Source organism: Cornus florida, unplaced genomic scaffold, assembly GCF_030987335.1.
Source record: "Cornus florida cultivar Cherokee Brave unplaced genomic scaffold, ASM3098733v1 CherokeeBrave_3.0.0_Hap2_Chr06, whole genome shotgun sequence".
Taxonomy (NCBI): Eukaryota; Viridiplantae; Streptophyta; class Magnoliopsida; order Cornales; family Cornaceae; genus Cornus; species Cornus florida.
Genome location: NW_026775576.1, coordinates 90,788,594 through 90,813,788, shown reverse-complemented (window position 1 = coordinate 90,813,788; position 25,195 = coordinate 90,788,594). Strand labels below are relative to the sequence as shown.

The following is a 25,195-nucleotide window of genomic DNA, read 5'->3' as shown; positions in this document are numbered from 1 at the left end:
AGGTTGGCAGTCCGTTAGTATCGAATTACGGAACTACCCTCGTGTTTGCATCTCTTGGCAGGCAATGACGATGGCAATTTGGTAAACCCGAGCACTAGTGTTAATATTATTTTCTAAGTTACACAATTCTTCCAAACTTTTGTTGCTCGCAAGATTGTCAATCGAGAATGGAGTGTGACTTTGGGCTTTGACTCTTGGCCGAATGATAACGTGAACAAATGATTTGGACAGTGAGCGATGAGTCCACTTAGCAACAAAACTTAAAATGTGAAGAGAGGCTTTAGAATCAAAATGTTTGAATTTGACTTAAATTTTTTTATTTTTGTGCTCTCGTTTTTGTACTCGTTATCATTTTTGTGCTCTCGTTTTTGTACTCGGATTACGGCTCCGTGTAATTGGGATTATTTCTCCGCGATGCATGTACCAATGTGTACGTTTGGACATTCGGGTATTGAATTTAGTCACGTTGCCTAAAAATTGAAGATCCGAACATGGTTAGGTTAGAGGTATGTCATGTTGGTCACATGTCCCCTGTTTCCTTGGACACAGTTAGGTATAGTTAGGCATGAGAGACTCCTCCCTTCCTTCCAATCACTAACTAACCTCGTATTTGTTAAAAACTCCTTGTTAAAGCCAAGTTAAGTTTGGATCAATCATCTTATTTTGCACAATTATGAAAAAGAGGAAGTCCCTAATTAGAACATTCTCACCACTAATGGGACGTTTAGTTTCCTTTTTATAAATAATTAAGGAACACTATCACATTAAATGGAACATGAATCCTCTCTTGTTTAGGCACCTTGTGCGCTCATTTAATGAACTACCTAACACTGCAATATAATTACATCATAAAATGTAACATTCGTACAATATATTAATGTTATAATATTGTAATTCAAATATTTAACACATTTATGTAATAGTTGCATTGTCGGTTTAAAGTTGTTACATTCATAATGAAAAAGTGCTATATTAGGTACATCCAAAAAAAAAAAAAAAAAAATTGACATAAGAGAGGATTCTGAATTTAGTGACGGACCCAGAAAATTTTTGATATAAAAGTATAAAATCAGTAAGGGCGAATTGTAATTTTAATAGGGGCATTTTCATAAATTCTAAAAAAATTGAAGTATTAAAAAAAAAAAAAAAAAAAAAAAAAGATTCCAGTGGGGGCAAATTGTAATTTTAGTGAGGCTATCTTCATAAATTCTAAAAAAAAATTAAGATATAAAATGAAAATATAAAAATTTCAATGAAAACATCCGCCCCCATTGGTCCTATGTTAACTCCGTGCCTAATTCTGATTATAATGAAAGTCTTGTAATGGTATTTTTTTTCTTATATCTTTTAGTATATGAAAATAGCTCCCAACTCCCTATTCTATGCACTCATCTTGTGCTCTAATTAAACCTAGTAATATCAGCACAATTATATTACAATGCAATACAAGTACGTCACAATATGCAATATCTCTGTAACATATTATATAGTATTTGTAACCAAAAATTCTGCGCGATTTTTATACTCCGATATATAGCTCAATTTTAATATTTATAGAACCCTTAACTTTCGCAATATAATGGGTCGCATAGCTTGGTAAGGTATAGAGGATTAAGGCTTGATTAAATTCAAACTCAATGAGCAATTGATATAAAAGAATGGTTGAATTGTTCCCAATTAATAAGTAATATAAAACCAAGTAAGAATGCAAGTAAATTGAGATAGGTAAAGTATGAAAAGATAATGAGGAGGTTGGTTTTGGGCAAGACTTGGATGACTCTTCTTCTCTTTAGGATTCCCTCTCTTTGAAGATTGGAGAAGAAGCTTTTTGACTGTGCTTAGAGATGGAGATTCATCCTTATGACTAGCTAGACTTCAAATTAGGGCCTGGTTGAAGCATTAAGCCAAGTATCTTGTATTTTACTTTCAATTTTTGGGGATTTCATTATTGTATTGATCGTATAATATTGAGAATTGACTTGGTTAACACTATTAAATTCAATATTTAACACATTTATATATTATTATATCAAGTACATGACAGATATGGGACAAAAATACAATACAATATTGAATATATAATATATAATATACTATTTATATATTATTATACCATAGAATCCTAATTCTAGTGAAAGATACACTTATAAAAGAATTTTTTATTGATAAAAAATAAACTCACACACTCCACTTTTGCTTTTGTGAGGACTCAAACTCAAACCTTCTATTTTTTATTTTGAAAGGCAAGAAAGTACCACTAAACTTTTATAAAGAAAATTATTCATACCTATGGTATTAGAAAGAAATTATTAAATATTGATAGTTGTGACTGCTTTACTCCCGAATAATCTTTACCATTTTAAAGGTTTTATGCTAAGGTTCTAAATCTGAGTTTCAAGTTGCAAGCTTAATTAAGCCCTTTGGGGGAAGAGGGAAGGGAAGAATTAGACTCGGGAATTAGTGAAGCTTTTCTAAAGTACCTAAGAAGTACGGACAATTTTAAGAAGGTATCGAGTCTATATCAGACATCATGTTAGACACCAACACGCTGCAAACACTTTTCCACATGTATTCGACACTTTAATAATTTTTATTATTCCAGACACTTGACTTACGTATTTTGGATTAAATCGCTACACATTTCATGCACTCAACCAACATATTCCACATTCATCTTTATATATAAAATAAACAGATGACAATCTTAGAAACAACATTAATTATGAACATATATCAAAAGTGTCCAATATTTTTTTAAAAAAATTGACATTAAACACTACATAATGAATAAAGGCATAACTATAAGTCTATAATAACAAGATATGAGAATAATATTATATAAAATATATATGTATTTGGATAGTATCATCTTCTTAACTCATGTCACTTTAATATAAAATTATAAATTAATTAAAAGTCTATAATTATCTAATTCAATAAATATATAAATAAAAATTTATATTTCACGTCATGTTTATATCTACCTTTTTAAAATTTGATCTGTGAATAAGTCAGTATCATTTGTGTCCCCATGTGCACGATGCTTCCTAAGTTTGTTGACTGATGTGCAACAGCTGGGGTTGGGGTTTTGTTGGATATAACTAACAATGTTAGGTAGTGTTTGCCAACCATGTTAATTTCCACTCCATGGAAACACCAAACTAGAAACATGTTGGGAACTACACCGAAAGTGTATTATAAGTTTTTCATATAACAGGTAATGATGATGGATTGTTAAATCTCTTTCATATCTCAATTCTTGATATGGGATGTAAATTTTTACTTCTTGGAGGAAATATATATATATATATAGAGTAATGATCTCTTGTACTCTATGGAGTAAGAAAATTCATCCGTACTTTTTATAGTGACCATTAAATCTAATCTAACGGTCATTATAGAAACCTACTTACATCATTTCCTTTTAATACAAAACCATTGTTACTATTTATAATTTCTAAATTTAATATTTACCAATACTACTCATTATAATAATAAAAAGTAATTTCTCTCCAAAAAAAATTGAAACATCTTCACTCCTGAAAATCACGTCCCTCTCAAACAAAAAACTACAAGAGACAAGAAAAAAAGTCACCACTTGATATATATTATATATATATTTGTTTTTTTGAACGAACAAGAACACATCCAAAATCACCACACGCGGCCACTTTTTCTGAGTGAGTATTATGGACATTACATTTTAGTGAATATAGGAGTGTTATGCATCTAGCTTTGATCTTTTTAGTGGTTTCTAAAAATTTAGTAATTGTTTATTACTCTTTGGATTTTATTTTACTTTTTTTTTTATTTTTTTTTTATATAAGATTCATTTTCATATCATTTATTAGGAGTTAAATACATGCAAAATACCTTGTATCTTCAAGCAGGACGGAGGGAGGACGTAAAGAAAACACAAAAATACTAAATATTTTATATTGGACGGGCAAGGTACAGCCCCAGGCCTAGATTGACTCCATCCCTGTCTTCAAGAATAACATGTAAGACACGCATTTAAAATGCTAGATAAAAAATAAAAATAAAAAATAAAAAGAAAAGAAAAGAGAAAGCATAAAAAACCCAATAATATAATTGTAAATAACAAGTTTATAATAGCACAAACTCATTGTGAAAGTGTTTTTTCTCCTCCCTCGCATTTGGATTACTAGACTAGACCTAATGGTAAGTCATGATCATTCATTGTATTTGAAAACCATTGTGAAGGGAAGAAAAAAAATAATTATTATTTTTTTTTGTGGGAACTGGGAAGTAAAAACAAAAGAAAAAATTTTTGAAAAATATTTCGTTAGAAAATAAAATTAAATAAATTTCATAATAATGATACTTTCATTGTATTTGAAAACCATTATGGAGAGTAGAAAAAAAAGTAATTACAACAATAAAAGGTAAATACTCAAAAAATTTATCCGCACTTTTTATTGAGACTATTAGATCTAATCTAACGGTCATTATAGAAACCCACCAAAATTCTTTCCTTTGAATAAAAAACCACTATCACTATTTCTAGTTTCCAAATTTAACATTTATCAAACCACTAATTATAATAATAAAAGGTAATTACTCAAAAATATATACATATAAATCTCTTCACCTCTGAAAATAAAGTCTCTTTCAAATAAAAACCTACAAGAGTACTTTCTCTTTTTTCATACAAATTGAATTTGCAAGTTCTTTACCTCCTTTTCTCCTTATAATCATAAGTGAAAAAAAATAAATTTTATTTTTTTCTTAATCTTTTTTTTTATTATTATTATTTTTCTTGTCTCTTGTAGTTTTTTGTTTGAGAGAGACGTGATTTTCAGAGACGAAGATGTTTCAATTTTTTTTTGGGAGTAATTACCTTTTATTATTGTAATTAGTAGTATTAGTAAATATTAAATTTAAAAACTATAAATAGTAACAATGGTTTTGTATTAAAAAGAAAGGGTAAAGTGCAAAAAACCCCCTTCAACTATTGGCCATATGCAATTAACCCCCCTGAATTACAATTTGTCCCCTTGAACTATTGAATTTGGTGCAATTGACCCCCAATGTGACATCTCCGGCCAATTGGTGTAAACGGAAATAGTAAAAGACAATTTTACCCCTGTATAAAGCCACGTCGTTTTAAAAAAATTTAGCAACCACCAGCTAAAAAAATAAATTCTAAAAAAAAAAAAAAAATCAGGCCATCGCCGTGAGTCAACCATAGCCGAACCAGCCCATCACCATTCAGCCCACCATTCGAGCTTGTCCCCACTGCCGTCTCTTCATCCGCAAGCTCACAGCCGAAGTCGCAACCAGCTCATCGCCGTTCAGCCGCAACCAGCCCATCGCCGTTCAGCCTACCTTGCTCGTCGGTCCTCTCCACCATCCGAGCTTTATCCCCGCAGCCGTCGCTTCATCTGAGCGCCGCCGAGTCATCCACAGCCGAGCCACCGCTGATCCAGCCCGCCGATCTCACCGCTGCATTTCGCTGCTGCCGCCACTTTACTGCCAGTCCATTCCTCGCCAGAGTCACCATCGCCGTCCGGCCCCCCACCGGACGAATCACTATTCCTCCCGATCGACCAAAGCATACAAACAGAATTATACAATCATCAGTTTGTGCATATATATGTATATAGAATTACAGAAACGATATAGAGAGAGAAAGAGGAGAGGAGAGAGAGAGCGCGAATAAATTGAGGAAAATAAACCCTTATCCTCTGAAGCAAATTCTGAGTTGTGATATTTATGGTTATCGAAGTCCAAGCTTGTGCACCTCACGGCCAAGAGTCATCTGTCTACACGACCTGCCTTCATCGGCTCCGCGCCGACCAAGAGCTCATCACACAACCGCCAGATCTATTCTCACAGCTCTTTTCTTGTCTCTTCCAGATCCGCCGCGAGCTCGATCCACCATAGCCGGATCTGTTCTCACCGGCTTTTCACTGCCATCAACATCCTCAAGCTTGCCGCGCTGCAAATCCAAGTCCAAGACCCAGATCTATCTCGCCGATCATTTCCATCCTCACAGCCGGATCTGTCTCGCCGACCATCTTCATCCTCGAAGGTGTAGTAATGGGGACGGACGGGACGGTGGTGATGGTATCGTCTGTTTTATTGACGATGAACAGTGTATATTTAGTATAAGGGCGTGTTTGGGTGTTTTAAGTGGTTTTGGGTGTAAAGGTAAAGGGTTGTATGGTCATTTAAAGAAATTTGGTTTGTCACGTGACCCATCACGTGCGTCTTCACAGCCAAAGTCAACCGGCTTATCACCGGAGGGGGTTAATTGCACCAAATTGATTAGTTCAAGGGGGTTATATGTCAAATTAGTAGATCAGGAGGATTAATTGCATATGGCCAATAGTTGAAGGGGGTTTTTTGCACTTTACCCAAAAAGAAATGATGTAAGTAAGTTTCTATAATGACCGTTAGATTATATTTAATGGTCACTATAAAAAGTGCAGATGAATTTTCTTGCTCCACAAGGAATAAGAGATCATTACTCTCTCTCTCTCCCTCTCTCTATATGTATGTATATATATATAATCTGGTTCATGTATAATGGATAAGATTCATTCGCATTTAGTAGATTCACAAAATTTATCGGGGAAAAAAAAAATCTATGAGAGTGAGAGATGGCCCAAACGCAATGAAAGAGTAGGGCCCCACTTAGGTAGTTATCCCCTAATCCATGCAGCGAATGGGTGTCACGGTCCCCCCAACTATATATCAAAGACCACGTGTCATGGGTATCTCTAGAAAATAACAATTCGGATAATGCAATTTGAATAGCCCCATGTCTTCTTCTGTCCCCTGTATATAGAGTCAAGAAAAATCTCTCCACTTTCTCTCACCCTCACCCTCACTCTCTCCACCCCTTTCTCTCTCTACCGTCGTTAATCAATTTCCAGCATTCATCATCTCCTTTCTTTGCTCTTCTCCATTTGTTTCCTGATCGATCCAATTCTCTGTAATTCCCAAATTCACCTACTTGTTCTTCTATCTCTTCACAATTTATTCTCACATTACTATATATATATATATATACAGCCCTAGCAGAGACATATAGAAGCTGCTACTACTATGGCGACTCTGTTACAAGCAGCAACCTTCCAAGGTCACCCTTACATCTCCGGCTCTTCTCATGCTTCGTCTATATTTCTCCCTACTTCTTCCACTAAGCTTCACGTCTCTACACCATCCTCTTACAGGTCCCATTTTCTGAACCCCTCCTCCGTTAATTTCGTAGTCAACCACCACAGTCTTTTTCCTCTCACGAAGAAGAAGAGCTGGAGAAATGGCACTCGTATGGCATGGGATGGTCCTCTCTCCTCCGTCAAATTCATCCTCCAGGGCAAAAATCTCGAGGTAACCCTTATTAACCCCCTTTTGGTTGCCCAAAAAAAAAAAAAAATTTAATTTTTATTTTATTTTATTTAATTTTTATTTATTATTTGTTAATTTTTATTTTTATTTTATTTAATTTTTATTTATTATTTGTTACCATTTTACAACATGTGTTGCTCAATGATAAATCTCTGATTCCATTTTTTATCTTCATAACCGGGATGTGTTTAATTTCTTCTCTTTTTTTTCTTTTTCTTTTTTATCACATTCAAAAAAAATTACTATAATTGCGGTGACAGTGAAGATCTATACAGAAGAGAAGGTTGGGTAGGCGATTCTGGCAGAAAAATATTCAACCTAAACTACTGAATGAATAATGAAACAATATAAATCTTAAGAATCATTCTATCAATGCATGGATGGGATTAAAATTTTAAATTGTTCCAAATCCAAATGCATGTTTGGGAAGAGGGATTGGTGAAAGTGGGACATTTTGGGAACTTCATAGATTACTGACTGCTTCTACACTTGGTGCATAGATGTTTCCACGAAGGAAGGGCAATACAAGAGACCTTAAGAAATGAATCAAGCAACTGAAATTTTGTTTTAACTTTTAATAGGGGTAGTGCCAAGTGGAACCGAACCAAGTATGCTATCTCCATTGCTGGGACACTGTTTAAAATTTAGAATGGGTATCGAGAAACTTGAAAACAGAATTGTGGTCTAATTGCAGTTAACTGATACGGTAAAGAGCTATGCAGAAGAGAAGGTTGGCAAGGCCGTCCAGAAACATAGTCATATTGCAAGGGAGGTTGATGTTAGGCTGTCAGTTCGAGGTGGTGAATTGGGGAAAGGCCCGAAGACTTCAAGATGCGAGGTGCTCCACAAAAACCATAGTATTACATGTGTGCCTCCTTTGGTTGTGTTAGTTGGATGATTTGTTTACGAGGGTTTTTGTGCTTTTTAGGTTACTTTGTTTACTAAGAAGCATGGAGTGGTTCGGGCAGAGGAATATGCGGAGACCCTGTACGGGAGCATAGATTTGGTGTCATCCATGATACAGAGGAAGTTGAGGAAGATTAAAGAGAAGGATTCAGACCATGGTCGGCACATGAAAGGGTTCAACAGATTGAAGGTCAGGGACGCGGGGGCACTACTAGTGGATAATGGTTCAAATGAAGCTCCCGACGAAGAAGATGAAGACATCGTCGAGGAGGTTGTTTCTATCCTCAAGTTCCATTACCACCATTCTATTTTATTAGTTGGTTCACATTTTGTTTCATATGTTTGCTTGTGCATAGATGCCTATGTATTCGTTTACATGTATTCTGTGTGATATCTGCATATTATTTCCATCATCACCAAAGAAATTTTTTATTTTATTGTCTCGGGACAAAAACTAGGGACCATTGCTTGGTGTAATGGTAAAAGTTCGGACTTCATATTAATTCCAAAGTTTAGGTTCATATCCACAAGTCTTCCCTTCCTAGTACCTCACATAGGTAAGTAAGTAATGGTCAAAATACAAAATGCATGCTCCATAAATTTTCATTTTGTAACATAAATATAAGATCCAGAAGTCCACCTTCCCCACCCCTGGCCCTTCACACCTCTTTGTAATAGTTGGCTGGCACACACAAGTCAATAATTTCAATATTTACATTCTATCATTGACATAGGATCAATCTCTCTCTCTCTCTCTCTCTCTCTCTCTCTCTCTTACGTTTTAAATGCACATTTAGTTGAAAATACTCTCTCAACAGTATAAAAACCGAATAAAAAATATTTCCCATCCCAAAAAGACTGCAATCACTCAGGTCTTCCAATTATTTTTCCAACGAAGCAATAAAATTAAACACATTACAATTAATTTCTCAGCTACATGGATTTAGGTTCTTTCACCATAATAGCAAGCAGAGAATCCATATTTGTGGTCAAGTTTCTTTACTTCTTGATGAGTACTCAAGTAAGCCATCTCTTGAAAGAACAATTTATTTTCTCAATTTACTCCCTTGATCCCTTATTTTTCTTGATCTTCAACATTGAGATCTGGTTGCAAACCGTAGGAGTGTTTATACAGGAGCAATAATGTTGATCAAACTGTCTTTCTTCTTGGTATTGTCACCATTAGGTAGGTGGTGAGTCTGGTGACCCCTGCTAGTGTTAGGTCTATGAAATTACTTTTGACATCGTCACGTTGGCAACACTGTTGCCCCTCTTCGTATCAACTAAATAAGTTGATTATACTACTTCCAGGAGCATAACAAAATCATTTGGAATACAATGCCAAATTGTGAGGCAAATGTGCTCTAGCAACGAATTCATGAAGCAGCCAGTTGCATTCCTATTGCAGCATTACATTTTATTTTTCCGTGTTATTTTAGCAGTACTTACTAAAAAAATTCCTTAGGCCTTAGCACTATAATACTTCAAAAGCCTTTTCGATTCTCAACATCACATTCTTTTAAGGTGTTGCTTTTTTCTTTTTATATCTTAAAAACCTTATTCATGTTATAGCTATTGTTGCCTTTATCGATTGTCATTTTTCTTCTTTAATTTGAATAGTTAAAAAGTTGGAGGCAACACAGTGTGTTCATGCCTGCTGGTGATGTTATATACAGATGATTTTGGATACTTAATTTGTGCATTTTACCAGTGCATTATGATCCTTTCACTTGATATGTTTGCAGATAATTGTTGCATAAATTTGTTGGACCAGCATTATTTTCATACAAGTTAAATGTACCCTTGTAAAATGTGGCATTGAATAGTATGTTTATTGTGTGACCATCAGCGCAGGCATGCTGAGTTACACATGTTAGGATTTTCTGTTGTCTATAGTTCTTGGTTTTTCAGTACCATGCTTAGACATATCTATTAGCTTCCTGCACATGCTCACTCAGTGAAACCATTTTTCAGATTGTTCGTAAGAAATACTTTGACATGCCACCTCTGACTGTCACCGAAGCAATTGAGCAGTTGGAAAATGTTGATCATGATTTCTACGGTTTTCGAAATGAAGAAACTGGTATGAAGATGTTAACATTTATTTTATCTTCTTCTTCTTCTTTTTTGCTTTATTACCGCAATCCTAAATTGTTGTTTTGTTCTATGCCTTGGCTGCAGGTGAGATTAATATTGTATACAAAAGGAAAGATGGAGGCTATGGACTTATTATTCCTAAACAAAATGGTAAAGCTGAAAAATTAGAGCCTCTAGCTGTTGAACCTGCCAAGGAACCCTACTTGGCAGAATAGATGCGCCTGGTGAAGGAAGATCCGACTTAAGTAGCTCTAGTCTTAAACTTTCTATAGATTCTCCGTATGATGTTTGGTTAATGTCAAGGCAAAAGCATCTAGAGGCAACGTCACTTAGGGTTGGTTTGAAGTCTGTTTTGAAATGTGGAAGGATGTTTCTTCGGGTCATCGGGTGATCACTTTTTGTAAGATGAGATGCATGCACAATGTGGTGCTGAACACACAGGAACTGGTAAGAATTGTGTTATTATCATCAGTAAATATATAAATATATAGATGTTAACCATCTTACTTTCTTCTTCGGACCTAACAACTTTTAACCAGCGTGGACTCTAGCCTGTGCATTCTGATTACTTAAATCACCACAAGCCTCTCATGTTTTTGTTCTGAAGATTTCATCATTTGTGGCCCTTTTACAGTTCAAGCAAAGAAGAAATTTTCATTTGACAATCTTGTTTGCATTTACAGAGCTTTGTCTATCTATTTGCTTCTTCGATGGAAGTTGTTTCTTCAAAAAGAAGAAGAAAAACCAGTAGCAGTTTATACCAACTACTGCTCTTTTCAAGTTTTCTCGTCATTATCTTCCCAATACCAAGTTACGATAATTCAAAGGCCAAAATTTTCACCTACCAACATGGCTCTATGGCTTTAGAATGTTTCCAATTTGTCATGTTACAATACTCAGAAAAGAGTTTTCATGATTCATGACATGAAATGACAAATAATAATAATAATAATAAAAGACTCAATGTCCTCATCAAATAAAACACCATAAAATGAAATAAGGCATATGCTTGATCTATGTACTTTATTTTTGATAGATAAAATTGAAATATGTCTATCAAAATACTCCATGCTACAAATCACATAACAGATGATGAATTACTCATCAATGAGACCTTTTGATACATGTGATGTAATGATATGAAATGGATTCACAATGAATTTTGTGATACTCACAGCATGAGATGTGAATGGTAGGTAATTGCTATGCTGCATGTAAAGAAATGAGCTCCGGACATGGCTCTTCAATATGTAAACTATGCCTCAAGCAGTACAGTTTAAAATACCAATTATTGAGCCACAATTTGTGCATGTGTCCATGAGTCAATATGTGTGTGTGTGTGTGTATAGAATGTATAGAGAGAAAGAGAGAATAGAAGCAAAGAGGAGGTTGGAGAAAAACATCGTTGCTCTTCTTTTTTAGCCTTCAATTGGAACATTTTCCAACTCCTTTCAAATGATACAAATTAAGTGCTTAAATATCAATATGAAGAATAGAATGTGCATATGACTACAAAGTAAAAGAGAACAAAATCACAACTATTTTAATGGTTGGGACAATTCAAAAATATAACTTCAAAGGCCTTGCTCTTTTCGCCAAGGCAAATTGATCAAAAATTGGAGAATGTGTCAGTACAAGATTCCACCACCTCTGCCACTGAAATGGTCAAATAGAAGGATGTACCAAAGATGATGACTGCTTCCACTTCGCAATTTCTGAATAGCATCTTTATCAAACCTTGTATTATCTTTGAGTTAACAACAAACGGCTCTTAGGAACAGTTGCCCCGTTCTTTTTACTTGTAGGGATGCTTTTTATAAGAATAACAGACGAGCCTTCCCTTTTTGATTTCCTGGGAAACCTGCAAGCAAGTCATTCATAACATGAAAGACATTTCCTCAGTACCGGAATGAAGGAACAAGTGAGCATTGAAAATAAATGACGTCAAAAAATCACATGTTGCTTACAAGTCCACTTGCCTCTTTTTAGGAAATTCGTTAACAGTATCTGGTGTCTCATTGTGGGCTGCTTCTGTGTTGTCAACCAGTAGATGTCCCTGCACAACAAATAGAATGTGGAATAAAGCTTGAGCGTAGGACATGCAATATATACAGTTATTAGGCCCACACAAATGTGTAGCTCCTTAGTAGTTAGGGCCTTTTACAGTGCACGGCATATCACATCCCAGAAAGGAGGGCAACCCTTCATAACACAACAACTCAGATTATTTAGCAATTCACCCCTTGGCATCCCCTTTTTTTCGTTAAATAGTGGCAGCAACTCCTTCAAACTTCATGTGTCATGCTATGATTAATTAGTAGCTTTGCAACAAAAACGACAGTAAGAGGTGCTAACTCTCTTGGAGAGAATGTACAACTTATACAGTATGTTATGCAGGTGTTGGGCACTTGCAACTAGCCACACTTCGATTTAAGTAAAAAACACACAAGATAAGTGTGTGTGTGGGTGTGGGCTTGCACGCATCTACCTAACAAGTCTTATTTCACCTTTATTAGACCATTAATAATATCAAGTAAAGCATTTGAAACATAAAGATACAAAAGCACCCAGAATCCTGTGAAATTGATACTTAGTTTATAAGTGGTAGAATGAAATGCCCTGAATTTTAAGCAACAATCACCCGGAATTAATTGTTAAAATAGTAGATTTTTCTGTCAATATTTAGTTGATTATGGCCACAATATTTCATTAAATTGATCAAGTTGACAGTTGAAGATAATTTAGATAAATGTATGATCATTCCTATACTGAATGCAATACTCAAGTCACGTGGAAAGTGATGTAAGAAACTGCACATCTCCGCATCAAGGAACCAATAAGTTCCAGTAACTTAAATAATAAAAATCCCAGGAAGATTCAAAAATTAAATATGTATAGCTACAGTTAGAGGCATAAATAACCATATTAAATACAAACACACAGCTAGGAATAGCTATTGCAGATTCAAATCTTTATCATATCCCACCGGGACATCGGCCTAGGCGGTACGAGTTATCCTCCCCAAAGGGGAGGTCAGCGGTATGAGCCACACATGGGGCAGTGTGGTGCGTGTGAGATTGTGTGTGTTGCTTAGCTACCAAAAAAAAAAAGTCTCTGCCACTTGAAAATGACAACATAGGAGTGCAAACATACGGAGTATTTGACAGTTAATAATAATGTCTGACTACCACTATCCATACATTTTATAGTAATCAGACACCTTCCAAGTTCATAATGGCTAGAAAAGTGTTCATTAAAATACCTGTAGAGACCATAAGAAGACTCAGTTGAAAATATATCATTAATACAAGGATGGATATAGATGAAGAAAGTGCTTTTGAGCCACTATGTGGCAAGTAAGAGGGAGAAAATTTTAAAAATCTTCTATTGGGATCATCAACTTCCCACGGCATTAAATACATTTGGCAAGGAATGGATGCAGACAAGGCTATACGATGGCAATGATCTAAGATAAATAATAGAAGTATTATTAGATAATGTTTATCATGATGAGTAAGAAAATTGTTGGGGAAGTAATTCAATGACCAGAGTACTACTAGGCCTAAAACATACGACAAATATATCATGGTATATTTCACCCCTAAAGTAATTGCTTATTAATGATATTATCAAACAAGTTCACACATTCCATCTACTTAGAAGGTTTATACTAAAACAGTGACATGGGTATGATGGAACCTGCTCACTCCCCTTATCATGTTGCGTGTTACATCCTAGATTTAATTGCCAGATAAAACCATTAATTTTGAACATGGCTCTTGATATCTAACTGATTTCCCACCAGTCATCTGGGAAAGCATAATAATATCCTGGTTGACCTACATTTAGTGTTGCAAGGTAGAGCAAACAACAAATTCACTAAAGTTGCCTGGTCGTGCAGTACACTCCGACCATGTTTGGACAGTATATTATAGCTTCTTCAATACTGTTAAAGCAAAAAATAATACTACAAAAAGAAAATCGAAGGGTCTTCTAAGAGAGATAGCTGGTCATCTCCATAATATGAATTGTTCATCATCCCTGAATCCCAAGCAAGTACCAAAGATGAACTTGTAATACTCCCAACCTTGCATTGAGCTTGAAAAAGATAGATCTTTCAACTTCCAATGGAAGAATTGAAAATGGACTTAATCAAATAATATAAAATGAATTACCGTTATCTCCAGAGATGGGTGTCCAAAGCAATAGAAGTCTCTACTTACAGATTTAAGACACTGTAGCATACTCATAGTCGAATTCACACCACATAACGTCACAATATTTTGCATAAAATTTTACTATTTCAAAACCATAATTAATGATATAATAAGAGAAGACACCCAATAATATCAAGATTCAATACCAACATTCAACAAACATGACTAGAACCAAAAAAAAAAAAGATGGCAACGAAATATTCTTAACAGCTTATAGCAAGGAAACATCACTGTAGTTCCGTCGCATATACTACCAAAGCTCTAAATACATTGCACATGAAATCCTTATTAGAAGGATCATGAATCTAAGAAGGAAAGTAGAAGATAATGGCATCTGAAACAGTCATGATTGCATGCATCTTGAGCTCGAAATTCAAGCATTAATTATATTCCATACAATGTGTTATTCGGAACATAATATATCTCGAAAAAATCATCACTAAGTTATTATGTACTGGTATAATATAACTTACTTCCAATGATGGCTCTAAACACTCTTGTCCGTTTGCTTCCTTGGCTGAACTGCATTGCACAATGGCATGCTTTGGCCTCTTTTCTCCATCAAAATTTTCATTGGCCGGACTTACCTTCCTCTTCTTTCTCCCCATATTCGCAGACTTAGACTTCTTGTCGCGAACTTTCCACACATTCTTCCTTCTGAATAACAACTTCTCAAATTTCCATGAGGGACAGCTTGTGTCTATAACAGTAACTTCGGTGCGTGAGAAAGCTGAAAGATCTACATGAGACTTCTCTTCTTCAACATCGAAATTCCCCTTTCTCGTCTGATCACTCATTTGCTTCACTTGTGAACAACTGTTATCACCACTGGACGGTAACGCAGCCGAAACACCTTCGTCTCTTCCAAAATGATCAGAGCATTTCTCATCTTCAGCGCTATTAGAGGTTGAAAGGACGCAAATTTTAGGGTTTGGTTGTTTGCGAGAACTCTTTTTCCCATTAATTTTCGAGAAATCGTCCGACTCTCCCATGTTAAAGAGCTCAGCGAGGACATTACTCGTCACACGCCATTCTTGTTCTCCGTTTTGCTTTGGAATCTCCGTTGTTTTCTTGCATTCTAGAACAGGTCTTCCATCGGACTCGGTCGAATTGGAATTCGATTTCGGATCAATGTTGCTCGGATTAGAATTGGAGACGTTTGTTTCTGAAGAATTGGAGAGGTTAGGGTTTGGGTGGTTTAGGAATTGATCGAGATCGAGGTCGTCGCCGGCCGGAAATCCTTTCGACGATCGGAGCCGGTCGAGCCAGTTTGAACCGGATTTTGCAGTAGAGATCGAACAGAGCATTGTTGAAGCAGAGAGATTGACGATCAAAGTTTGGAGGATTGAAGAATTTGATGCCGAAATGCGGAGATTGGTGGGTGAATTCGAGTCGGAGAATTGACGATGGAGCGAAATTTTGGCTAGGGTTCGATAATCAAAGTGTCAGCGATCAGCATTGCTCATTCGCAGCTCAGAAGTCCTACAATACGCATGGGTGCGTGATACGCCCATCTCAGAGCCATAGTGCCCAACCCGACAAAAGGGTGGATAGGGTTTCAACATAGGTTGCACCCTAAGGGCCCAATTTGGACGGGCGAACCTGAACTCAATCATCATCGTCGTGACTCCAAATTTTTACAAATTTGAATAATTATTTTTATAATTAGGATTGAATTTGAGTGGTATTGTAGTATTTAGATTCGAATTTTTATATTACTTTTGCTCATACTTTTTATTTTTAATGTAGTATTATATAATATTTAAATTATGATTACATTTTTTTTTTAACTCCTTTTTGTTTAAATTTTAATTTATTATATGTTAACCGTTTGAAAAATTAATATGATAGAAATTTGCATTAACCTTTCAATTTTTTTATTTTTTTTGTGATTAGAAGTAATCTAATATGACATTAATTAAAATTAACTTTACATTTTTATGTGGAGTGAGTCGAGGAATAATTTGATTTTTTAATTATAAATCTCAACTGAGCTGCAAATGAGAGTTTAAAAATTCAAGAATGAGATGGATTCCAATTGAGTACTTTTAAGATTGAAGATTGGGCTAGGTTTGTACTAGGGTTGAACTTGGCAGCCCTACACATTTTTTTCTTTTAAAATTAAATAGTAGAGATAGATTTTCCTTTCTTACTTTTTACGTAGTATTTCTATAGAAGATGAATGATTCTTCTTCTAATAGATTGATGGAAAAAATAAATAGAATTTGAGGAAGGGAATGGACAAAAGAGGCACCTAGGGTGTATACATTACTCCTTTTGGGTGTAAGGGAAGAAATGGGTTAATATTATAATTTTACCACTTGATCCTTAAATTATTAAATTACTCCATAGTTAATAACGTCTTCTCAATTTTATATTTACATTATTCTTTCTCTCCCTTCTCCACCATTTCTCTTTATTACTCCCTCCCTTCTTTCTAGCCAAGGGTTCAATACGTGGAAAACCCACAGCTTGAATAGATAAAATTTATTATATTCTTTTTATCGAAAATTTAAACAAAAAAGAGATATATTTGATCCTACATTGACCCTCTCTAATCATTCATACTAAATAAATTGGATTCAAACGAATTAAAATGATTGAAGTTTTTTCTATTTAAGTGTGTTAATATCTCACATAAACTTTATGTAGGTGCAAAATTTCGCTCAATCAATAATGATTGGGAAAAATAAAACAACTCACTCAAAAAACAATAAAAATAAATAAGAACAGTGTATAGAGAAGCGTCAATTGCTTGATCCTTTATTGGAGGTCTAAGCCTCTATTTATATACAAAAGATTGTAAAATTGTGGTAGGACTCGCGTGGCTTGTCCTCCAATTCTTTCTATATAAACATTATTTACTAATAGAGTTCTTTCCATTATCTAATTTTCCATACATAGAACTTGCCTTGTACAGAACTTCCTATCTCAGAATTTTCCTTCTACGGTAAATCTTTCAACTGATAGGACTTGTGCATTCTTGAGTAACTGGGCTGAACATACTTTGATCCGGCTGGGCTTGAGTAACGGACCGGATGTTAAATATTAACATGTTGGGCTGATAATCTCTTAATTCGGGCTTCAACAGGGCTAAAGGTCATATAACAATAGTATTGGGCTTGTGCACAGTGATCTTGGACTAGTATCAAACTCAATTTGGGTTTGAGCGAAGTGGGCTTTATAAACTTATCAAGAATATGTTTATATTTATGATGACGTGGATTATTCTCATTGGTGGGGATTTTTTCCCTCCACACTTTATATTTTATAATGTCTCTTGTTGTGAAACTTGATAATAATAATGCCTTAAAAAAATCTATTACATAAATTAAAATGTTAAAAGAGATAAATTAAATTATAAAATAAAATTTAGAGGGATTTATGCAAGAATATTGATAAACCTCAAAAATTAAAAATTAAATAAAAAAGAAGGTAGTTTGTTAAAAATAATGATAATAATAATAAATAAATAAGATCGTAAAATTTACTCTATAATATATGTTTTTTTTTTTTCTTTAATATATATAATATATGTTTACCATACATGTCATATATAGCACAAGAGAGGAATATACTATAAGTATATAAGTTGGCTGGTCCAATTCCAATCTGATAACGTGGAAAACGAGAGACCGCCACATAATCCCAGATTTAGACCTAATAATGACAGAAGGAGGATGAACACTACTTAGTTTAGCGGTGGTGGTAGGTTTGCTGGTTTCTCTCACCTCACCTTTGCCCTTTGTTTTAACGGTGTAGGTTTTTGGCCCATCCCTCTTTGTGCCAATTGCAGAGGTATATTTGTACTTTCGAGAAATAATTCCAAAGAAACCAGTCAATTCAAGGCCGCCAAAGCCAATCACATCTTTTGATAAACCCTCTCTCTACCCATCGCGTCCCCATCATCATTAGCCCAATCACTCTTGTCTCCTTCCTCCATTTCGTGTATATCTTCTTCTCTTCTCATTCTTTCTCCTCCTCTGATTCTCCGCTAAATTTAGCGGAGTTTTCATATGGGTTTTGGCTTCCCCACTCATCAATTCAAGCCCTCTTCATTCATAGCTTCATATCTCGTGTCAATCTTCGTTGTTTAACTTTATTATCCTTTTTAAGTTATGGTTTTGATGGAGACTTTTTCGGAGATTCTGCAAAGACCCACAATTGGAGCAGTCTTCATGGAGGTGATGATATTTTTGTCTCCGGTGTGGATTGCGTTTCTTGTTGGTGTTCTTGTTGGATGGGTTTGGAAACCCAGATGGGCAAACTCCAGAAATAATGGAAAATTCGATTGTTCATCACCCACTTCTATTATTTCGTCCCCTGTAAAGGGTTTTGGTTCGATGCAGAGCTTGAATTCTTCTAAGGTTCCGAAGCCAAGTTGTATGGATAGTGGAGTGGATAAGCATCAAATTTCATTTCCATCAAGTACTGAAAACACCAATTGCAGCAGGTAAATGCTTTGATTGGATTGTGTTTGCTCATCTAAATTATCATTTTTAAATTTCAAACTTTCAAACTTATCATTTTTTTATTTCAAACTTTCAAATTTAGTATCATCCAATAGAATTCCTACTGGGACTTGCATATCCTCTCGTTTCTCATATTTTCATTGAAATTTTCAAATTTAGTACCATCTAGTGGAATTGCTATTGGGACTTGTATATCAATGCCAAAACTAGGTTCAATATGGTCTTCCACAAACATCTTTACATATGTCAAAGATTTGAACTTGCTCTCAGTTCATTCATTAAATGGGCACATAATTGGATTTATGCCCATTATAATTCATTCTTAATGTCAGATTACCGTTGAAGTTCTAAGCATTTCTAGCAAAATTTTGACTATGTTATGTTAATTATGTAGTAGTTCATTGCATCTAAAAAATGAGGAGCCTGTTGCTGTGGTGGAGGATGATTTGGAGTATTTATACCATCTTGTTGAGAGGACAGATGGAGGTCCTCCTTGGAAACATATGATGGATCGTTCCGGCCCCAATATGAACTACCAAGCATGGCAGAGAGATCTTGAGGTACGGTTCTCTATTCAATGTTCACTATTCGCTATCTTGGTTAGTGGCTTTTCAGAGATCATTGTTTACCTGTCTTTTGCAAAATTATGCATGTGAATCTGTTTTGATGGTTTGTGTTGGTGGGTTTGTTAGACGGGTCCTCCTCATTATTGTACCAGAACTATATATGAGGATGCCACACCTGAATTGTTGAGGGACTTCTTTTGGGATGATGAGTTCCGATTGAAGTGGGATGACATGCTTGTTCATTCTGAAACAATGGAGGAATGCCCAACCACAGGAACCATGGTAGTGCGTTGGATACGGAAGGTGAGGAAATTTCTCTTTAGTCATTAGGAACTCAAAATACATTTTTGCTTGCATCTTACCTTTTCCTTTGCTCTTTGGAACAGTTCCCCTTTTTATGTAGTGACAGGGAGTACATAATAGGCCGACGAATATGGGAATCAGGAAGATCATATTACTGCATCACTAAGGTATGAGAAGAAAATGTTTTTCAGCATTTTTTTATTGTGGAACAGCTACATGTTGTACATATCCAAGTCATCTCACTCTTTGCTAAGCTGCTGATCTTAATTAAGTAGGACTGAATTAGGACAACCAAGATGGTTGCAGTGAATGTATTCCTTTCCAGCTGTTGAGTGTTAAGTAGTGAGGCATTACAAACAGCTCGGTGAAACATTTCTTTTGTGTGTAATTATAAGATGTTTTAGGAATAGTGTTGGATATTTGGGAATGTCATGATTAGTACAAGATGATGTAGAAAATTATAGTTCAAAAGTTGATGAACAATGGTAATGGCAATTAATGCTTATCGAAATCTTTGCAGTGGCCACCATCCGGTTAATTGCTGGTGGACTGACTGACTGACGGGTGGTTTGGACATGTATAATGAGAGAGACCAAAAATGGTGCTCGTAACATAGTTGAGTCAATAAAGTCTAAAGGCAAAAAGGGAATAGGGAAGCTGAAGAGGGTGTGTGTTGAGTTTACTATAAAGAGATTCTACTGTTATAATTGAAGGCGTGATTAAAAATAATGGATTCACTCTACTCGTACCAACGGTTTGCAACGAAAACAGTGGACATGTTGCCAGAAAGTAATTTGAGTCAAATACTCAAATGGATAAGTATTTCAAATTGTAGTTTGGTTCTTCATTGTAGCTGGCCAGCCACTCTCTGATAAAAATTTTCCTTCTTTCTCCTTTGTTCTAGTTTCTAGCCTTCTGAATACCAAAATTTCCTGTTTATTTTCTTGCACCAGGGAGTGCCTCGCCCTTCTGTTCCAAGGCGGGACAAACCAAGACGTGTTGACCTATGCTACTCGAGTTGGTTCATTCAAGCAGGTAAATGAAGGGTTTATTTTTGTTTTCTGTTACTTTTTGAATATATACATCTCTCTCTGGTTGTGATTCAATGTAAAATATGTTGTTGGCTTTAAAATTCTATGGGACTGGCAAATTAGTTTCTTTAACAAAAAGGGTACAAGCCTGTGGATGCTTTGGTGTGGAGATGTTATGAAATAAATGGTGATTCAAGTGTTTGCCATTATGCTGCAGTATGCTTTGTGGTCCTAGAATTTTCTCAACTGATGCTCCTTTGGTATGCGTGAAACAGTGGAATCGAGGAAGGAACATGGCCAGCTGACTGCATGTGAGGTGATTCTGTTTCATCATGAAGATATGGGCATTCCACGGGAAATTGCAAAGTTTGGAATACGGCAGGGGATGTGGGGAACTGTCAAGAAGATTGAGCGTGGTTTACGTGACTACCAGAAGGCAAGAGCATCTGGGGGGCAAATCTCTCGACCTGCATTTATGGCTCAGATCAGCACCAAAATTAATCCAGGCTACATGAAATCCTTGGAAAATGCTGAGGAATCATCAGAGACTCAAGGTCAGGTTCTTGATTTGCCTGAGAAGCCAACGGGCATGAACATACCAAAGCTTCTAGTTTTTGGTGGGGCTGTTGTCCTTGTTTGTAGTATTGACCGGGGCCTCTTGACAAAGACACTTATATTCGGCATTGCCAGAAGGTTTGCCAATGCAGGAAGGAGATTATAGTCTTGTGAGGAGTTGGAACATTCAAGGCGTAATAGGTGTCTCATCTGTTGAAACGAGCTGTTTCAACCCTACTACCCCCTTAACCCCCATCGAGCGACCTTCTCAGTTGTGAGCCAAGGCAACTCACCTCACCTTTCACAAAAGATGAATATTGTTGTTATTGTTATTCCCTTTTCTAAATAATAGTTTATTAGTTGATGAAGCTGCAGAAGTCGGATATGGAAGAGAACATATTGTTGTATTTACTGCAAGTGGAGATTAATTTTTAGGATATGCTGCTGCCTGCTAAATTATGGGCAGCCCTGGTGGTTCCTTTATTTGTTCTTTTCAGGCTAATTGGTTTCTCATCCTGGTAGTCTTGATATATGCTGCTTAGTCGATAATAGCTTGTACATAAACTAGTAATTAACTTCTATAAATAATAGCTTGTACATGAACTTCTGTAATTAACTTCTATAATTGATTAAAGTGTTATCCCAATGTCTCATATTAGCTGATGGTAAAACTAATGTTTCTTCATTATATTGGTACCCTTTCCCAACAATCTTCTTATTATGGTGTGGTTAGGTAATACAATCCTACACACTTTATGAGTTAACAGCAATTGGGTGCTAGACAGTAGATGCATATATGTCTATGGGAGAGAGTTCGAACCAAACACAAAGACTGTGTCTTCTTCACCTGCACAACTCCAGGGAACTTTTTATTCCATTGTATATTTATTAATTTTTTTTTGGTAAATGCTGCTTAACAATGATGATACATATTAGAAATTTTAGTAAGATTCTTTCTTCTGTATCTTAATTAGTTGAATAAAAAAAATAAAAAACAGAATGACAAACTATATATAACCCTCTCATGGAAAGAATGATTTCTTTGATGGAAGCTAGTTTCACGGTAAACAGGCACTAATGACCCACCATGGTTTCAAAACAATGCAGCCCATCGAACTGCGGTGCCAACTTGGGCATCTGGGTGCTCTTCACCTCTTCCTTCACTTTATCTATCATCTTCTCCATACATGTCTGCAATCCACCACCAAGTTCCTGAATATATATATATGTACACCATAAAAAAATACCACTAAGGAAGAAGCAGAGTAGAATTTATATGAGAAAAAGTTGAGTACTATGAGAAGACATAAAATACCTTGGTGTGGGAATGATTTCTTTCAAAGACATAAATGCCAACAGCAGTAGCAATAGCAGGTGCAGCCATGTAAAGAGTACCCATAGCCATTGCTCAGAGTAGGTACAACTCCTTATGGTTTCGATTAATTTGCCTCTTAAATCTAAGATGAGAGAGAGAGGAAGGGAAGGAAAGGAAAGGAAAGGAAAGGAATTTGGGGATGTCTTGGTGGTGAAGGGAAGTAAAGGATGGTATGAAAAGAACGAAAGCAAGGACAAAAAGCAGAAGAGATATTGAAGAAGATCAGAAAATCTGATCATCTTAAAGTAAAAGTAAAAAGCTAGGAGGACATGTTGGACTAGATTTGATAATGAAAAGGATTACCTTATCGAGGGGTTTGTTCAAACAAAGTAGACCACGTCATATGAAGTGCGCTGACCACATGCCTATGAAAACTGCCCAACATTTTCCTATTAGAATTTTTGTTTTTTATTTTTATTTTTTTTATTTATCGATTTTTTAATCTATTTGTACAGCTGAAGAGTTTCTATTTCTTTGAAAATGCAGTGTTAGAGCTTATTGTTACAAGTGGGACTTGTTCTATGTCGAATTTAGATTTGGATAGGATTGAAGTGTGTACAAATGATAGGTACGGAGCATTAATCAACACTTTGAACTTTTTGATAAATGAACAAACGCCCACTCATTGCAATTAGTATTACAATCAGACCTAATCTTTAATCCGGTGTCACACCAAGTATCGGACCCGAAAGACAATTTGGTCCCAGATACGCAGAGTGGCCCGACTACAAGCACAACGAGAGTACTTTCCGAATTCAGGCCAAAAAAAATCTTACAAGTGAGACTTAACTCGCGTACCTAGGAAAAAAAAAAAAAAAAAATTATACAACTGGATAAGGACATAACTATCTGTTACCACGAGCAACCAACAACACCCTAGACTGACTAGGATAGGAGGCTTCTTAGCCCGTGTAGATGACTACTTTTTGAAAGCAATTCTGTCATTCAATACTTTAGACGATAGCAACAGATGGACCTTGCCTGTTTTCTATCCTACTCAAGTCATTTCACAGCCTTTATCCCCCACCTGACTTGAGAACTGATTGGGATTTCTGGTACACCAAAGAAATGGATCCTACTCGAGTCATTTCACAGCCTTTGATCCCCCACCTGACTTAATTGGTTTTGTGGTACACCAAAGATTTGGAAGGTCATTGGCCCATGAATCACTATCATTCAATCCAAAGTGAGCTACTATATTTGCACGCCGAGGGCTAAAGTTGGGCTTCACTATTCAAAACAATGCAGGCCATCGAGCTTGGCCGCGAACCTGAGTCTCCCCCTGATGCCACCCTGAATAATGACGCGACAATGGCAACCGTATTATGGATTCAAAACAGTGCAAGCCATCCAGCTCCAGCACGAACGTTGTTCCTTCTTTGTCCTTGTTCTTCTTCATGCCATCAAAAGCCACCTTGGAATCCAGTGGAGAGGAAATGTCGTCCTTTATGGGAGCCGAAGAAATTAGGCCGACCTTCTCACCGGCCGAGACGACATTGGGAGAACTAAAAATCCACTTCTTATGATTAACGAACGAGTGAATGAAATGAAGATAATATTCAAGAAGAGAATGGAGAGAGGGTTGGGTCTTATCTAGCATAGGGAAGGTAGTTGGAGAGAGTAGTTCTAAAGCACGAAGGATTTTGGTGACATGTTCTTAAATTGGTTATTTTGAATTTTTGTTCATTGTGGTTAGGTTTTCATTCAAATTCATGCTTCTATTAACTGAATTTCTTCTTTCAACAATAATGATTTATTAAAAATAATAAAAGAATTGCTCCAAGAAATTCTAAAATAATAATCATTGCCGTTATATAAAGTAAAACTAAGATATGTGCAGAGGATAACATGGTAAGAATTTGTTATTCTTCCTTTCTTACGAGTAATATCGCAACTTGAAGCACATTTTAACAGTTTGGCTGTCTATTATGAATCCAACTTTCTTGCCTACTAATCAAGAATGAGAAATCATTACCGGTCTAAGCTTCATAGTCGATTTGACCTCGGTATTCAATCTCAGAGTCCACACACGTTTTAATGTTTCACAAATCATTCGTTTATTTGAACAATTACCATTTAAAGGATAATTGAGAAAATCCTTCCAGCAAACAAAGCTTCTGGAAAAGAATTCCTAAAATGCTTCATCAAGGGAATTCAAAGACTTCTTTACGGCGGCTGGACTTAGAAGCAAGTCTGTGTCCCCTTTTCAAAGGTCAAGGCTACACCAGGTAATAGAAAAACACTAGTATAACAGTCTGATTCAAACTTCAGTTGCCATTATGCAAAAACTGTAAAT

General features: G+C 35.8%; 3 protein-coding genes across 5 annotated transcripts; 2 read left to right on the top strand and 1 right to left on the bottom strand.

Moving 5' to 3' along the window:
* The first annotated feature begins 6,819 nt into the window (after positions 1-6,819).
* LOC132312816 (ribosome-binding factor PSRP1, chloroplastic) lies at positions 6,820-10,883 on the top strand. The gene is made up of 5 exons (XM_059811337.1): positions 6,820-7,359; positions 8,072-8,215; positions 8,306-8,554; positions 10,258-10,366; positions 10,465-10,883. The coding sequence occupies exons 1-5, from the start codon at positions 7,075-7,077 to the stop codon at positions 10,593-10,595; spliced, it is 918 nt and encodes a 305-aa protein (XP_059667320.1). The 5' UTR covers positions 6,820-7,074; the 3' UTR covers positions 10,596-10,883.
* Positions 10,884-11,769: 886 nt separating this feature from the next.
* On the bottom strand, positions 11,770-16,135 carry LOC132312815 (uncharacterized). 2 transcript variants are annotated; one of them, XM_059811335.1, is made up of 3 exons: positions 15,071-16,135; positions 12,348-12,436; positions 11,770-12,241 (listed from the first exon to the last, which is right to left on the bottom strand). In XM_059811335.1, the coding sequence occupies exons 1-3, from the start codon at positions 15,902-15,904 to the stop codon at positions 12,124-12,126; spliced, it is 1,041 nt and encodes a 346-aa protein (XP_059667318.1). In that variant the 5' UTR covers positions 15,905-16,135; the 3' UTR covers positions 11,770-12,123. The 2 variants fall into 2 exon arrangements, with proteins under 2 accessions (XP_059667318.1, XP_059667319.1); XM_059811336.1 differs by having other exon boundaries at positions 12,360-12,436; positions 15,071-16,134.
* Positions 16,136-18,491: 2,356 nt separating this feature from the next.
* On the top strand, positions 18,492-22,136 carry LOC132312812 (uncharacterized). 2 transcript variants are annotated; one of them, XM_059811333.1, is made up of 6 exons: positions 18,492-19,050; positions 19,467-19,629; positions 19,762-19,938; positions 20,022-20,105; positions 20,892-20,973; positions 21,245-22,136. In XM_059811333.1, exons 1-6 carry the CDS (start codon positions 18,716-18,718, stop codon positions 21,688-21,690), a joined length of 1,287 nt encoding a protein of 428 aa, XP_059667316.1. In that variant the 5' UTR covers positions 18,492-18,715; the 3' UTR covers positions 21,691-22,136. The 2 variants fall into 2 exon arrangements, with proteins under 2 accessions (XP_059667316.1, XP_059667315.1); XM_059811332.1 differs by having other exon boundaries at positions 18,532-19,050; positions 19,464-19,629.
* Positions 22,137-25,195: the final 3,059 nt, after the last annotated feature.